The sequence below is a fragment of the Nerophis ophidion genome, linkage group LG19 (genome assembly GCF_033978795.1).
Source record: "Nerophis ophidion isolate RoL-2023_Sa linkage group LG19, RoL_Noph_v1.0, whole genome shotgun sequence".
NCBI lineage: Eukaryota > Metazoa > Chordata > Actinopteri > Syngnathiformes > Syngnathidae > Nerophis > Nerophis ophidion.
Window position 1 is genome coordinate 23133388 of NC_084629.1, and position 18214 is coordinate 23151601.

Below are 18214 nucleotides of genomic sequence, written 5' to 3' on the forward strand. Positions count from 1 at the left end.
TGCATGCACAGCGTGACAAAAATGCTGTGTATTTTTAGTTGCTGCCATTCAGCTAAGGCTCGTGTTACACGCACAGGAAGGCAGAGTCGAACAGCAGTAGACCTTTTCTACAAGTCCTTTTAGAACCTTGTCCTACAGCTGGGCGTTCGCTGACGGTGTTCATGCTAGCTGACAGAAAGTGGCGCCTACGTGGCGACGACAGCCTGAAGCCAGCCGTAAAGGCCTAGTCATGACGAGCAGCGTCGAACCGGAGCTGGCGACGCTCAGAGGACATAAGGACACGGGGGAGACGAAGACAGACAATGAGAAGTCCTTCACGACTCTCAGCACCATCGCAATTCAGGCTGGCCAATCGCAGCTGGTCGTGTCTGTAGTCAAGGTGCGTTGTTGGGTGCTAATTAGCATTGAGCGACTATAGCTTAGCCCTTCACATATTTGATTTTGTCAATACGGTTTATAAAGTATGTAATACACCTGTGAAAATGTCTTTCCCACATATTTTATAAACATGCAAATGACTATTCAAGACAAAATCCACCTACAAAATATTTACTTCTCTCTTGCTGTGTGTGTGTGTGTGTGAGTGTGTGTGTGTGTTTGTGTGTGTGCGTGCGTGCCCTCAAGTGTCATGTGTCCATTTTATGTCTACTAGAGACATGGGCTCAAATGTGCACCAACACAAACACAACAGCTTATTGGCCTCAACAACAAGAAATAAATCAACCTTCAACTTTTTTTAAATACGGATCACCAAACACCCAAAAATTATGTGTTGATGCTAACAGCAGCTTTATGCTACAGCCAAGATAACTGAAAACATGTAACAATAACCAGCTGACTCGACCTAGATGCTAGACTTTAACACTAACTAAACCACAAACTTCATTCCTGGAGGTTAATTCGACCTGGAAGCTTGCTAGAATGATATGCTAAACCCAGGCCAGCCCCTGGCACAAACACTCTACTGTATGTGTTGTTTAGGGCCACAACATGACTGTAACGACTGATCACTCCAGTAGCTTCATTGTTGTCTGACTAAATGCCTCAGGGTTACAATTATACTTTATTTCTGCTGAATTTCGATTCAGCAGTGAGTCAACATGTCCTTTGTACTTTTAGTTCCACTTGGCAGTGTCCATTCAAAAGCCCATTGAATCGTGTAATCGCTGTAATCGTCAGATTTAGGACCGTAATTTTGGAACAACTATTACATTTTATATTGTAGCCTAATCTATTTACTAAAAAATTAGTGTATATATATATATATATATATATATATATATATATATATATATATATGTATATATATATACATATATATATATACACACACACATATATATTCATACATATATGTATATACATACATACATATACATATATATATATACATACATATACATATATATACATACATATACACATATATATTTATATACATACATACATACATATATACATACATACATGTATATATATATACACACATATATATATATATATATATATATATATATATTTAAAAATATAAACATACACACACATTTATATATATTAGGGGTGTGGGAGAAATTTGAATCGCGATTCTCACGTTGTGCGATTCAGAATCGATTCTCATTTTTAAAAAATCGATTTTTTTTTTTTATCAATCCAACAAAACAATACACAGCAATACCATAAAAATTCCATACAATTCCAAAACTAAACCTGACCCAGCAAAACCCAGAACTGCAATAAACAGAGCAATTGAGAGAAGACACAAACACGACACAGAACAAACCAAATGTAGTGAAACACAAATGGATATCATCAACAACAGTATCAATATTTGTTATAATTTCAGCATAGCAGTGATTAAAAATCCCTCATTGACCTTATCATTAGACATTTATAAAAATTAAATAAAAGAACAATAGTGTCACAGTGGCTTACACTTGCATCGCATCTCATAAGCTTGACAACACACTGTGTCCAATGTTTTCACAAAGACAAAATAAGTCATATTTTTGGTTTGTTTAATAGTTAAAACAAATTTACATTATTGCAGTCAGTTGATAAAACATTGTCCTTTACAATTATAAAAGCTTTTTACAAAAATGTACTACTCTGCTTGCATGTCAGCAGACTGGGGTACATCCTGCTTAAATCCTATGTATTGAATGAATACAGAATCCTTTTGAATCGTAAAAATATCGTTTTTGGATCGAGAATCGTGTTGAATTGAAAATTTTTTTTTATTTTGAATCGGATTGTGACCCCAAGAATCAATATTGAATCGAATCGTGGGACACCCAAAGATTCGCAGCCCTAATATATATATATATATATATATATATATATATATATATATATATATATATATATATATATATATATATATATATATATATATATACATATATATATATATATATGCTGAGATAGGCGCCACCGCCCCCCGCGACCCCAAAAGGGAATAAGCGGTAGAAAATGGATGGATGGATATATATATATATATATATATATATATATATATATATGTGTGTGTGTGTGTAAAAATATACATACGTAAAACATTACATAACCTGTTATATATCCACACATTGTTTCTTAACATCAAATTACAGTGCATCTGGAAAGTATTTAATTAATGCCTTATTAGAAAATACAAAATAGAATAAAACCATTTTTGTCCTCAAAATTCTACAAACAATACCCCATTATGATTTTATGATTAGGTGAAAAGTTTCTATTAAAAAAAATTACAAATGTATTGAAAAATAAAAAACAGTATAAAAGTATTCAAAGCCCTTGCTCAATACTTTGTTGATGCACCTTTGGTGGCAATTACAGCCTCAGGTCTTTTTGAATACGATGCCACAATCTTAGCACAGCTATCCTTGGGCAGTTTTGTCCATTTTTCTTTGCCCATTTTACTTAGCAGCACACTTCAAGCTCCATCAGGTTGGATGGAAAGCATTGCTGTGCAGGCATTTTCAGATCTCTTCAGAGATGTTCAATTGGATTCAAGTCTGGACTCCGGCTGAGCCACTCAAGGACATTTAAAGAGTTGTCCTTGAAGCCAATCGTCTGATATCTTGGCTGTATGCTTAGGGTCGTTCTCCTGCTGAAAGATGAACCGTCGCCCCAGTCAGAGTTTAAGAAAGCTCTGGGTTTTCATCCAGGATGTCTGTACATTGCTGCATTCATCTTTCGATCAATAATTTAAAGTTTAGTTATATAGCCCTTTATCACAAAAGTCTCAAAGGGCTGCACAAGCCACAACGACATCCTCGGCTCAGATCCCACATACGGCCAAGAATAAACTCAACCCAATAGACACAATGAGAAACCTCGGTCGGCCAGTGCTATGGATCTTTCCCTCTATCCTGATTAGTCCCCCAGTTCCTGCCACTGAAAATCATCCCCACAGCATGATGCTGCCCCCACCACGCTTCACTGAAAAATAAAACAAAATAATGACACATACAAAATCTTTTTGATGACCACAAAAAGCCCTGCGCTATCCAAACCCAGATGATGACAATGTTCTTAACATTGGAAACTTTAGAGAAAGTGGATTTTAACCAATTCAATTATCTTATGAAAACCCACAATCTGAACAAAACATTTCAGTCTTGTTTTCAAGTGAATCGCAATACTGCCCTTATCCGGTTTTAAACAATCTCCAAGTCAACATAGACATCAGAAAGCTTCCTGATCTTTCTGGATTTAAGAGCAGCATTTAAGACAGAAGACCACAATATTGTTCTTTAAATAACATTCCAGACTGAAATCACCTGTCTGCCTCACACTGTTTATTGTTGTTTGTCAAAATGTATCCTGTGATTGATTGGGGAGGTATACTCCAGCTCCCCTATGACCTCAATCATAACACTCTGGATAGATAAACAAAAAATAAAGCTAGTCTGATGCTAACAGGAGCTACAAGCTAATACTGCTAACACATTGAGCAAAAAAAATATTTTGTGCTGCAGAGCGGCTCACTGGTCCACCTTGAGCTGATCCAGGTCCAGCCTGACCTCTGTGAGATTGGCTCAAACGAGGAAGAAAACAGGACACTAATGCAAGAACACGAGAAATTGATGAAGACAATGAAGGTAAAAAAAAGACTTGAGGTCCAATTGGTCGAGTTGTTTACTTGACATTTTAATGCGGATCGGCAGAAACACCAGCAAGAAGTTGTGGAGGCGCCAGGGGAGATTGGAAGGAAGAGGAGGCAAGAAAATCAGGAAGTGTACCAGGCTATGGGGGCGTGTCTGAATGATGGCTGGTACAATTTGCTCCGCGTCCTGGAGAGGCGACAGGAAGTGCTGACGCTGGCAGCAAAATTCTATCAGGCAGCGTCGCAGGTGTTGTTATATGCAAAATTTTCTCCTGATTAGCTTAAATGACAGTTGTCAGATATCAATATTTTTTTTTAATAAAATTGCTGATCAATGTGCTGACCCATCTAATTACAGTATGTCTCATGTAATTGCAATGCTAAAGCTAACTAACATATTAACATGGCATTTGTGCTAAGCTATGCTAAATCCTTCCTGTTTGCATGCGTCTACAGTTGTTGCTTAGAGTTGACAACGTTGAAGAGGCTCTGTTACGAGTGGACGTCGGGTCTGCTGATGCTACACTCGCTTTGGATGCCATGAGGAGAGGTGACATTATCAGTTAGAAAGCAATTAGTTAGCGCACTCGAAAAGTTAGGTAAATGTTGTTTTACTTGCAGATGTACTAAGAAGTTCTCTGAAGGTTCTGTTGAGCGGCGGCGAGCTTCTTCGTGAGCTCGAACTACTCCAGCGTACTGACAACCTCCGTGGGGCATCAGTGGTACTGCAGCAATACACATCACAATCTTTAACCTGTGCAACACGGCACAAATAGGGTCTTGCCTGCCTCGCTTTGTTGAAATGCTTCCTCCTATGTGGTTACGGCAAATGTAACAAAGCCAATGTAATGTCACATGTTCTTCCCAGAATTCCAGACCCAGCCAGCAAGTGGTGGTGAGGGTGGAGTTCCTGCTGGAGTTTCTGCAAGACCGCAGGAGGACAATGGAGGAGGTGCTCGGACAGCGACTCAGTCCACAGGAGCATGACATCACAGGCAGCTCAGATATAAGGCCTGATTCCGGATTTAATGTAGAACAAAGTGGAATGCAGAGAAACCTTTTGACTCTCGAATGTGAAAGCAGTCGAGATTCAAAACCTGGTTTTAGTCCTGATCCAAATATTGAGTATAGATTCAACATGAGGCTACCATCTCAGTCAGATATAAAGTATAAGGCTGAAGCAAGAGGAGCAAACCCTTATCCAAAACCTGAAATACAATCCAATACTGAATCAAAATCTGTTCTGAATCTAGAGTCATGTGACCCAAATACTAAATCCAGGTCACACCAGAAGCTTGCGTCAACATTGGATGAGACCAAAAACCACATACCAGATTTGTACAGATCAGTTGTAAGTCCAAAATCGGAACCAGGTGATGTTAGAGACCAGAAGCAGGTACTAGAACCAAAGGTAAGATCTGATGGGAAACATGCTCACAGCTCGTGTCTGATCTGGGTTTCCTTCAGGTCTCGTCTCTTATACAGCGACACCAGAAAGTCTTGGAAAAGGACAGTTTGACATTTATCAGGTCAGAAAACTTCCCATGTTCATGTTGTCTCATCAGCTTCATCTTTTCATCCTTCTGTTGGACAGTGGGAGGATGCCAGACCTGCCAAAGTGTTTAGTAAACAGTGGGGAACAGAACAACATGCACAGTGATGCCCACCGCACTCTTCCAACTAATCACAATCAATCACTGTTGCTGATGTGTCAACAACTGCTCGACAAGGTGACTTCTTGCCTTCTAACTGGAACTTTCTATTGTATTTTATGTGTGGCTTTATGTCAGTGTGCTTGGTTGTACTGACTGTAATGTGTGTCATGTGCAAATACCAATGTGAAGGTGTCCAAATGGGTGGAACAAAGTAGCCTATTTTTGTCAAAGCATCGGGAAATAGGACCTCAGCTGTGGGAGGCAGAGGACCTTCTGGACCAACACCTTCTGTCGTGCACACATGCTGAGGTACACATATTGTATACTGGCAAAAAGTTTGGCATCTCGGTGCGAGTGTATCATTTTTAATCTGGTCTCTTGTCATTGTCTTTCCAATAGTCTGCCGGTCAGATCCTACAACGTCTGAAAGTTTCGTGTACAGGGTCCCAAAATATAATTGAACTAGAAGCCCCCAATGGACGTATCTCTCATTTGTCCCGCTTGAAGTCTTTGACCGAGCAGTTGAAATGTGGAGACAGAACCAGGAAAGTCACCGAACTCCAGTTAGCTGCTCGGGTCTCCGCAGTCTTAGACGAGATGAAAACGCTGAACAAGATTGTTGAGTGTAACGTGCGTGTGCTACAAGGCTATGTGTCCTTCCTCAAGGCGGCGCAGCAGGTCAGCTCAGCGACATACTTTAATGTCAGCACTTACTAATGCAGCTATGAGCCGATATCTGCTTGTTGTTGTTGTCATTGTTGTTGTTCAGCTGGAAGAAGACATTAAGATCCACAGGTGCACACTGCAGAGCAAGAAAGAGGGGGAAGATATTATTATCAAGGCCGGAACTTCCTGGTTGGAAACCATGCAAAGGGTCGTCACAATCCAGAAAGAGGCCAGCGAGTTCATAAGCAACATTGCCAAGGTAACCAGAGGAGTCTGTGGTGTCCATATAATTCTAAACTTTACATGACAATCACATGACTTCAACAAAAAAATTAGGTCCAATAGGATTGTGTCTACCCTAACATGTGTGTCAGGCATCAACATCAGGCTTCAACCTGCAGTCTGTGGTGACTGCGGTGCAGCAGTTGTCAGAGCGACTAAGCAAAAGTCAAAAGGAAGTCGCTGACCTGCATAGTGAACTTGAAATCAATAACAGGCAAGAGGAAGAGGACACAAAGTCCTGCAGGAAGTACCAGGAGAGACTTTGTGAGGTGTGTGAGAGCAGCACTGAGGTCATCAACCCCCCCCCCCCCCCCCACACACACACACACATCCTTTTATATGTGTTCTCATAAACAAATGCTAAGCTAAACTGTAAACTATGGTCAACCTGCACATCAATGCCGTTTCTATGCCGCTTGACAAAGCTCAAACGAAATCTCGTTGACATGCAGAGGTGGGTAGAGTAGCCAGAAATTGTACTCAAGTAAGAGTACTGTTACTTTAGAGATTTATTACTCAAGTAAAAGTAAGAAGTAGTCACCCAAATATTTACTTGAGTAAAAGTAAAAAGTATGTTGTGAAAAAACTACTCAAGTACTGAGTAACTGATGAGTAACCTGATTACGGCAACAAATAATGCACAAAAACATAAAAATAGCAATGAGCAAATTCAGAGCCAGGAATATCTCTTAAGCAACTAAAACAATAATATATATTAAATAATAGTACATTGAAATAAAATTTTAAAAAATGGCACATTGGACCACAATAACTTAACAGCACCATAGCCTCAGTAGGCATTCATTGATTGGATTGATTGATTGATTGATTAAAACGTGTATTAGTAGATTGTACAGTACAGTACATATTCCGTACAATTGACCACTAAATGGTAACACCCCAATAAGTTTTTTAACTTTTATCAATTACTTCGTAAATGACCAAGTCGAGGTGATCTACCTCATATATACATACACACACATATTATTTATACACACACATATCATACATACACACACAAATCATATATATATATATGTATATATATATATATATATATATATACATACACATTTATATATACAGTATATAATTTATATTTATTTATTTTGCCGTTTTTGTTCACATGTTAAAGGTGTTTTAATGTATATACATGCATGTTTAACATATAGATTCCTATCTTTCATGAAGACAAGAATATAAGTTGGTGTATTACCTGATTCTGATGACTTGCATTGATTGGAATCAGACGTCCACGTTTTCAAATGGAGAAAAAAAGTTCCTCTTTTCTGTCTATTACCACATGGAAGTCGTTGGTTTTTGGCATCTTATCTGTCCAGCTTCCATATTCGTTTTTATACACTTTACAAGAAATACATTGGCGGCAAACTCCGTAGCTTGCTAGCTTGTTTGCGCTGGCTTTCGGAGACTCTTATTTTGTTAGCGCAGGCGCGATGGAGCGGCACTTTTATTGTGAAGACAGGAACTGTGCGATCAGTCTTTAGGCTTTTGACGGGAAGTACGGTTGAAATAAAAAGTGTCTTTTTTCTTTACACTTTTGATTGATTGATTGAAACATTTATTATTAGATTGCACAGTACAGTACATAATCCGTACAATTGACCACTAAATGGTAACACCCCGATTCGTTTTTCAACATGTCGGGTTCTACGTGTGACGGTCACGTGACCACCTGGCTCTGTTTGATTGGTCCAACGTCACTAGTGACTGCATGTGATTGGTGAAACGCAGGCATGCGTAGATCCTACTTTGAAGCTCAGTCATTAACCAAAACAAACATTAATAGATCGATAAAAAAAAAGTAGCGAGTAGCGAGCTGAATGTAGATAAATGGAACGGAGTAAAAGTAGCGTTTCTTCTCTATAAATATACTCAAGTAAAAGTAAAAGTATGTTGCATAAAAACTACTCGTCGAAGTACAATTTATCCCAAAAGTTACTCAAGTAAATGTAACGGAGTAAATGTAGCGCGTTACTACCCACCCCTGTTGACATGTATGACTTATGTGTTATTTATGACAATGACAATAAAGGAATTGATTAATTGATTGATTGATTGAAACAGGACTAAAATAAACTGTCATTTTGTAGAGCGCTCACCTTCCACAAAACTCCTGGACGCAAATGTGGTCTGATGACGGCTTTTCTTTGCAGGCTGTGCGGGACCTAAAGGAGGTCTTGAAGCTGTTGGACTCCTGCACTCAAGTGGATCTGGGCTTCCACGAGCAGACCTTGAGGCTACAGCAGCAATTTGGACTCGCTAAACCCTATTTTGCTGTGAGCACTGTTTCACATCCACTGGATTGTTGAATTCTCTCCTCTGATTTGCTTTGCTTTCTCGTATAGAGATTGGACAAGCAGAACCAGATCCTGCTGAAAAACTGGGATGCCATGACACCAGTCCAGAACCGCTTGCTGCAGGAAGTGTCAGAGCTACGTGTTCTGCGTGTCAAAGTAAATGAGAAAATCCAAAAGAGTCAGCACATCTTGGACTTGAGCAACAACTTTCACCTGGTGGTCAAACAGGTCAGCAGGTCTATGAGGATAAAAATACTAATAATAACAGCAATATTATTGATGCATGTTTTCCCCTTTCTTCAGCTGGAGATGCTGCTACAGTTAGATCCTGCTGGACTTTTACGCACTGCTTTGAGTACATATGAGGAGACATGCCAGCAGATTCATCAATTGCTGACAAAAGCTTTCTGGGTGAAAAAGGAAATTGGTGAACTGATCAGTGACAATGTGAGAGCATCTTAAAATTAAGCATTAGCAGTATTTATGTAAATTATGTACATAACATAAATGACCTTTAGGGATGTTGTTGTCAGGTTCTAACCAAATTCCGAGGAGAGCAGCTGGATGTCGGCGCAGCATCTCTATACACTCAAAGTGCATTGTGGCTAAGCAAAGTGTCTTCAAGCGACCACGCCCTCATGCGTGACGTCCAGCAGGTGAGGTCTAAGTTGGAGGTCAGCAAAACTTTCGGCGGCCAGAAAGCGGCCCATGACAGGAAGAACGAGCAAAAGCAGCGTTATGAGCGGAACCAGGTCGACTTGTCCTGCCTGAAAGTAAAGGTGTGACGTAGGACACGGTCCAAGTTTGGCTTTTTATCCGCATTCCTTTTCGAAAGAGTCCGCAGGATCTCAAGGCTTAACTGGGGTCAAAGGTTAAGGAGAGGGGTACAGCCTTGGAGATTGACAACACCATTTGTCAGCTCCACAGACAAATGGAAAACGCTACTCTTAGCATTTAAGAATAATAGTGAAAACATACAAGTTTACTAGGCTAACAAAGTTGTCTAGTTAACTGTACTAATATGTTTAACAATATGCAAAACCGAATTTTCGGGGAAAGAAATACCAATATGTCAAATGCCGCACACACACAAGCACATGCACACACACACACGACGAGGCTTTTTCTTGCCATGCAGCAGAGTGAGGCTCATAATGTAACTAGGATCATGAATACATTAATAAAGCATGTAGGACAAATCAGTTTGCCAAATCATTGATTAAAGCAAGTTTAAGTTAACAGACTGAACAACACACCATTACTTAATATTTACACCTACCCTTTACCATCAGAGAATGACAGCACTACAAAATTATGTATAAATGATTAAACAATAAATATTAATATGTGAAAGTTCGACTCCTACCTTACTAAGCAATCCGATTTTTACTATGTTTTTTTGTTTATCTCAGCACTTAAGACTTTTTCTTTAAAGTACAAACCCCGTTTCCATATGAGTTGGGAAATTGTGTTAGATGTAAATATAAACGGAATACAAAGATTTGCAAATCCTTTTCAACTCATATTCAGTTGACTATGCTACAAAGACAACATATTTGATGTTCAAACTGATAAAAAAAAATTGTTTTTGCAAATAATCATTAACTTTAGAATTTGATGCCAGCAACACGTGACAAAGAAGTTGGGAAAGGTGGCAATAAATACTGATAAAGTTGAGGAATGCTCATCAAACACCTATTTGGAATATCACACAGGTGTGCAGGCTAATTGGGAACAGGTGGGTGCCATGATTGGTTATAAAAGCAGCTTCCATGAAATGATAAGAAATTCACAAACAAGGATGGGTCGAGGGTCACCAATTTGTAAGCAAATTGTCGAACAGTTTTAGAACAGCATTTCTCAACGAGCTATTGCAAGGAATTTAGGGATTTTACCATCTACGGTCCGTAAAATCATCAAAAGGTTCAGAGAATCTGGAGAAATCACTGCACGTAAGAGATGATATTAAGGACCTTTGATCCCTCAGGCGGTACTGCATAAAAAACCGACATCGGTGTGTAAAGCATATCACCACATGGGCTCAGGAACACTTAAAAAAAACACTGTCAGTAACTACAGTTGGTCGCTACATCTGTTAGTGCAAGTTAAAACTTTACTATGCAAAGCGAAAGCCATTTATCAACAATACCCAGGAACGCCCCCGGCTTTGCTGGGCCCGAGCTCATCTAAGATGGACTGATGCAAAGTGGGAAAGTGTTCTGTGGTATGACAAGTCCACATTTCAAATTATATTTGGAAACTGTGGACGTGGTGTCCTCCGGGACAAAGACGAAAATAACCATCCCAATTGTTATAGGCACAAAGTTGAAAAGCAAGCATCTGTGATGGTATGGGGGTGTATTAGTGGCCAAGGCATGGGTAACTTGCACATCTGTGAAGGCACCATTAATGCTGAATGGTCCATACAGGTTTTGGAGCAACATATGTTGTCATCCAAGCAACGTTATCATGGACACCACTTCTTATTTCAGCAAAACAATGCCAAGCCACGTGTTATAACAGCGTTACTTCGTGGTAAAAGAGTGCGGGTACTTTCCTGGCCCGCCTGCAGTCCAGACATGTCTCCCATCAAAAACAGAATGTGTGGCGCATTATGAACCGTAAAATACGACAGCGGAGACCCCGGACTGTTGAACAACTGAAGCTCTACATAAAACAAGAATGGTAAAGAATTCCACTTTCAAAGTCTCAACAATTAGTTTCCTCAGTTCCCAAACGTTTATTGAGTGTTGTTAAAAGAAAATGTGATGTAACACAGTGGTGAACATGCCCTTTCCCAACTACTTTGGCACGTGTTGCAGCCATGAAATTCAAAGTTAATTATTATTTGCAAAAAAAAATAAAGTTTATGAGACTGAACATCAAATATCTTGTCTTTGTAGTGCATTCAATTGAATATGGGTTGAAAAGGATTTGCAAATCATTGTATTCCGTTTATATTTACATCTAACACAATTTCCCAACTCATATGGAAACGGGGTTTGTAGAAAAAGTTACAAATGAGATCTGTTTATTTTTGGGAATTACCATTAGTCTAAAAAAATAACAACAAAAACGTTTTGCAGGGCAAAAGCTGATGAATCAGGTTTGACCATGAAATTCCTTACTCAAAGAAAGCCGATGCACGAGGCTAGCTTACTACCAATACATATTTACTGCTGGTTTGTCTAATATCAGCTGATGTACTGGCAGACAAACTAGGCAAAATACCAATTGATTGATTTGTTTTTATTGCCAACTATGCTAGCTAGCTAGCTAACCATAGCAATATGGAAACTGTTGGGTCTTCCTAGGCCAGTCTCAGGTGTGGAGGAGAGGTGGTGTCCATACAAGCTGACACACCTTTGCATGATAGCATCATCCCATTTATCAGTCTGCTAATTCATCTGAATAATTTGCATATTGACATGCTCATTAGAGTGATAAAGAAGACACAAACAAGGAAGAGAAGAGTCAAATGGACAACCTTAACATACAGGACATGGTCTGTAACAAGAAAAGAAAAAAATGATAATTATATTGAAAAATTAGTTCACCTCAGTGTGTCATTTCAGAGCGAGCTTAAGGAGACAGGCCGCACCCCAGAATTGACCGTTGAGCAGGATGAGAAAGAAGTGACCTGTCTAACTGACACTAATATGAAACTCTCATCACCGAAGATGGATAATTCTCAGAGCAGGTTCTAAGAGCAAAGATATAGCATGTGAAAAAAGTAATCAATATCGAGCATGCTAATGAATGCCAGATGGTCTAATGTGCTGCCACAGGAGCCAGTCAGGTGGTAAGAAGAAGTATGGTGCCTCCTCCCACTGTTCCACCCACACCTTCAGGATGTCCTGTTCCCCAGTAGAGGTCGGACGCAAGGTCTACGTCATCCACAGGCAACTTAACGCCACGTCCACTTTGAGTGCATCAGTTCACGTTTGCCAGAGAGATGTGGTGATTTTCCGAAGAAGAAAAAAATGAATATTGCTGTTGTTGTTGGGACAACTTTTTGTAATATATTAACTGAACATCCTAATGCAGGAGGAACCTGCAAGTGTCCCGTTGGTAACAGAACTCCAGCAGCAGGATGTGGTGTCAGAGAGTTTTCTGTCCAGTGACGAGTATGAGTGTGGCTCATTTGACGATATTTCCCTCCCATCATTGGCAGAGACGCCAGAGTGCATCATTTTTCAGGACGATGTTGAGGAACATTGTTGTTTGAGCTCCCACAGTACCCAAAATAAGTCCAATAACCAAAAGGAGTGCAAGAACCAGCCGGAGAGACAAGAGACTGGACTTGCTACTGGTGAAGCCCAGCAACATAAAGAGTCCACTGAGACAGATATTTATTTTTCTGCCCTTGCTGGTCTTCACAGTGATACAAGGTAAGAGCGACACTCTATGTTGTCCTTGTTTCAGATCTTTGAAATAACTATCCTCAAGTCCAAAGTTCAGGATGTCCACGAGAACTTAAGTCACAGATCAAATATATGAAATTTCAGATTGTAGGCTAAACTTTACTTTAAATTCTTCCTGGCATTATGGATATATACTTTATATGTAGTTTTTGTGCATGTTTATGATTTTTGTTGTCTTTTTAACAGGGAGATATTAATGTCCAGTCATCTGTCTCTTGATCCATGTCAGCCAATCAACGCAGAGAATGAAAAGACATGCAGAGCCACCATTCAGCAGTCAGCATTGGAAAAGAGCAGCTCTTCACATAGTCATCATTTTAGTCAGAATAAACCAGATCAGAGAAGTCCAAAAAGTGAGGCTCAGCTCATCCAAACGATCTTTCCAAAAGCTGATCTCAGTGGTCAAACTCCTAGCCTTTGTCCTACAACCTCTGAAAGTTCAGACATTGATCTCTACGAGAACATGACACCTCAGGAATGCAAAGAGATCGCTCAATCCTCAAGGACCTTCCCTCAGAACCCATGTGGTGCACCACTCCGAGACTCCTTCGAAGCTGAGAAGGAAAAGACTACAGTTATGAGCCCTGATTCTTCATCAAAATGGATCACAGTCAAGAACTCAATTTACAACCTCAAATCGTCCACAAGAAGCATTTTTACTTCATCTAAAGATGATGCCGTGCCACAGATCGATTCAGACCCTCGGAACTTTCTCCAAAACGATACGATTCTATCCTTTGCTACTAGTCCACAATCTTTTAAAACAATGACAAATGTAGTTCAGTCTCAAATGCTTGTTAGCTGTTCCTCCAGCGAGTGTGAAAGATTGTTTTCTCGGGAAGGACCAGAAGTTTTTGAGGCAACCAGACCTCCAGACTCACAAGACAGCGGTAGTACCAGCAGCAAGCAGTGCGTGGATGCTTATGGTATGACCCCCAGAAGTTCCACACCCCCTGCTGTTGCTGATCTGACAAGAGTATTAACGCCAAAAGCTAGCCTACATGCCACCCCTCAATCCCATGAATTAACCCTTAAGGAAGAAAAGGAATTTTGTGAGCCTGTGGCAATCCGTGAGGAGATCAAGATTACTCCTCAAATCGTAGGACCCCCCCTTCCTGCGCCAACCCATTCCCAGACAGAGATAGAGCCCCTCCAACAAGCCTCGGCGCCTAGTCCGCTCCATTTAAGCATACCACTGTCGAGAGCTGCTGTCATGGGGGGTGTCCCTGTGAATTTGGAGTTGGCGGTGACTGAACACCCAGAGCCCAAAGTCACCTGGTGGGTAGTCTACAACCTGCTCCACACAAGCTAAAATGCAAGTGTGCAGCAAAACCTGTCTAAGCGTCATAACGGAGCAAACACATCCTTTGCTAATGTATGTGCTGATGTAACGCTAACACGTAAACATAATTTCAATGTGGTTTCTAGCATGTCCTAGTTTAGACTTCTAAATTTCAAAATACAGGCTTCTGCTGTTACAATAAGTCAGTGTTGCCATTAGTGGTGCAACGGATCAACATTGATCGTTCAGATCAATATCTTCGGTTCGGCACACACGTGATCCGCGGTTTGATTAATGAAAAAAAAGTTGTTCGCACGTTCAGTCCACACACAGCGTGGTCATGGCGAGCGGAGTAACGGAGGAGCTTGAACGTCCCGCGCCATCTAATCGGTGTGTTTATAGGTGCAGACTCCGTTGTACAAAACGAGGGTTTTAAACACATGCTGAAAATGCTTGAGCCACGTTACGACATCCCGTCGCGCACCCACTTCAGCGATAAGATTGTGCCAGATCTTTATGAGCAGGAGAAGAAAAACATTGTGGATGAACTATCCCGAGCATCATAAGGGTGGAGGTCCAGGGGAACTATGTGACGATAAGCACTCATTTCATCACAGCAGATTGGGAGATGAGAAGACATGCCCCCTCTACGAGAGTCACCTTGCGCAGGTACTGACACAAGTTGTGGAGGAATGGAAGATAAAGAGGCCCGGTACTAATAGTCCACTCACAACTGATATTGCCAAGAATTAAATAAATGCAGTGAATAAGGCAGGGTTGGGACCACAGAAGAAGGGAATCTTAGTCAATAGGATGGAGCGCCTCCTTGGGAGGATCAGGAAGGTTTCCTAAGTCCACCCAAGCACAACAGCTGCTCATGCGCTTCAGACAAAGTAAGAAATGCTAAATCTGCCAACTCATAAGCTCATACTGGATGTCCCAACAAGGTGGAATTCCACTTGTGATATGTTGGAGCAGCAGGCAGCTATATACTCTGCATTGACCCACAAACCCTGAAGAAAAATGTCAGACATCATCACCCTGTCTGATGATGATGTGAGAGTGGCAGATAAGGTCCTCCTGGTGCTTAAACCCCTCAAAACTGTTACATCTCTACTGAGCACTGAAACTTCACCATCCGTGTCAATGATCCTGCCACTGAAAGCAAGGATTCTACAATCCATGGCTCCAAGTGTGGAAGACTGTACTATCACTCCACATTTCAGATTTTATTTCACTATTTATGTTTCAAGGAAGATGATGTGCCTTCTTATCTTGCACTTTAAGTTGTTTTTTTTATTTATGGTCATTGGTCCAAGTTTAAAGAAAGGACAAATTCCTTTTTATGTTGCACAGTTTTTCCATAATTGTGTTAAAAAGATATAATGCCTTCAGCACTTTAAGTTGATTATATATATTTTAATTTAAAAATGTTAAAGTGTTACTAAACAAAGACAAAACTTCTGTTTATTTGTCTTGTCTTTTTTTTTTCTGATCCGAAAAATGATCCGATCCGTGACTCTGATCCGAGTAACGATTTGAACCGTGAGTTTTTTGATCCGTTGCACCCCTAGTTGCCATGCAGGTGGACGTTAGGCGTGATTTTGGTTTGAAATCAGACAGCAAGGAGACATCGTTTATCATGTCTTGTGACGCTCGGAAACATGTCGCCAGACTGACGTCCTATGTCGTCACGGTCGCTCCAGGTTTAAAGACGGCCGAAAAAGTGTAGCCGACCACAAGAAAGATGGCAAAGAGGTTGAAGATCGCTGGCTGCTGGTTGCAGTTGTTGACATCATCAGTGGGGAGATGACCAGCTGCTTTGGAACCTTCTGTATTCTTCTCTGGCTCCTCCTCCTACTACTACTACTTCTGTGACACTAAAACACTTCCTCTCCTTTTTCCTTGTCTTCTTCATCCTCTTCTATTTCCTCTTTTACACTTTCCTTAGGTCAAGTAATTTGTACCTGTAGGTAGATTTGTTTCTCTTCTTCCAGTCCGTATTCCTCATTTCTTCCTCTTTGTCTTTCCCTTTCTTTTCTGCTTCCTCTTTGTTTTCTTCTAAATCCTTTACCTATTCATCTTCTTCCTGGCCACTACTAAAGCCAATTGAGCTGATGCTTTGTCTTTCCTGATGAACAGCACCATCTAGTGGACGCGCTCATGAAATGGATTTGTTGTTCTCTAAAATAGTCTTGCCATGTTGTTGAGGAAAGTAAAGAAAATGTTTAGTGTCCAAATGTATATATATATGTTGGTCTGAAAATAAAAAGCAGATTTGGATTGATCGATTACGTGAAACTGTGCTTTGTTGCCACTATGGCAAGAAGGATCTGTATATCTAATTTTCATCTCATGAAGTAAATCGGAATTTTGAATATTTTTTTTGTTATCTAAAAATGTAGTTAACACATTTCCTGATTTTATATCTAATATAAAAATATAGAAACATTTTGAAGTGAATTTGAGGTGATCTTTTTTTGAGAAAAGTAAAATAAAATAGTCGACTCTGGATTTATTTTCTTTATTAATTACATTTCCTAAACTATAACACTTTTACTACAAATAATTTAATTAACAATTTTGAAAGAATGAATGTTGAATATCTACACTTGCTATTTCCCGGAGTTGTGTGTATGAATATGATTGGTCACTTTAGCACTGCACGGATTGGTTGTGGATTGCACTGTGGATGTAGTCTTTTTATTATAAAAAGCGTTAGTGATGTGCAGTACCACTGATTTTCTTCCCGATCAGAAATTCAGCCTCGTGTTTGTGACAATCTGTCACTTCATTTCTATTCGTTTTTCGTGTTTTGTACTTTATTTCCTGGTCAGTGCTCTTATTTTGTTGTACTTCCTGTTTACTCCCCTGAGCTCTGTTTTCTCTCACTCGCCGTTGATTGGCAGCGGTCCACAGCTGCTGTCAATCAACATAGGTCTATTTATGTTTCACTCGAGCACTCCTCAGTGCTCGAAGTTAAAACTATGTTGGGAACATCTCCATGCAAGACTGCTTTCTGTTTATATCTGTTACTTTGATGAAATTAAAATCATCTTACCTGCTTTCTGCTCCCCTGGATTCTTGCATACTTGAGGTCACACAACTGCAGTCATGCGAAGTCCTAACAGTGTTGGCAATACCAATTCGATACCAATACTTAAAAGGTAAAAAGTAGTGTATTTCAAATGTTGCTATAATCTTGGGGAATTATCTTCAAACCAGGGCTGGGCGATATATCGAGATGCACGATATATCGCGTGTTTGTCTCTGTGCGATATACAAAACCCATTTACATATGAGTTGGGAAATTGTGTTTGATGTAAATAAAAACAGAATACAATAATTTGCAAATAATTTTCAACCCATATTCAGTTGAATATGCTACAAAGACAACATATTTGATGTTCAAACTGATAAACACTTTTTTTTTGCAAATAATCATTAACTTTAGAATTTGATGCCAGCAACAGGTGACAAAG

The 18214-nt window shown here is 39.9% G+C and overlaps 1 protein-coding gene across 9 annotated transcripts; it reads left to right on the plus strand.

Annotated features, from left to right (window-relative positions):
• The first annotated feature begins 64 nt into the window (after positions 1-64).
• ccdc141 (coiled-coil domain containing 141) lies at positions 65-17020 on the plus strand. Of its 9 annotated transcripts, none has more exons than XM_061879584.1 (22): positions 65-379; positions 3978-4100; positions 4167-4352; positions 4562-4655; positions 4727-4827; positions 4974-5516; positions 5573-5634; positions 5700-5835; positions 5950-6069; positions 6160-6438; positions 6530-6685; positions 6801-6977; positions 8883-9005; positions 9075-9254; positions 9330-9473; positions 9560-9682; positions 12466-12531; positions 12602-12726; positions 12815-12986; positions 13074-13417; positions 13637-14728; positions 16439-17020. In XM_061879584.1, the coding sequence occupies exons 1-22, from the start codon at positions 230-232 to the stop codon at positions 16608-16610; spliced, it is 4668 nt and encodes a 1555-aa protein (XP_061735568.1). In that variant the 5' UTR covers positions 65-229; the 3' UTR covers positions 16611-17020. The 9 variants fall into 9 exon arrangements, with proteins under 9 accessions (XP_061735568.1, XP_061735570.1, XP_061735573.1 ...); XM_061879586.1 differs by having other exon boundaries at positions 12815-12968; XM_061879589.1 differs by having other exon boundaries at positions 6569-6685.
• Positions 17021-18214: the final 1194 nt, after the last annotated feature.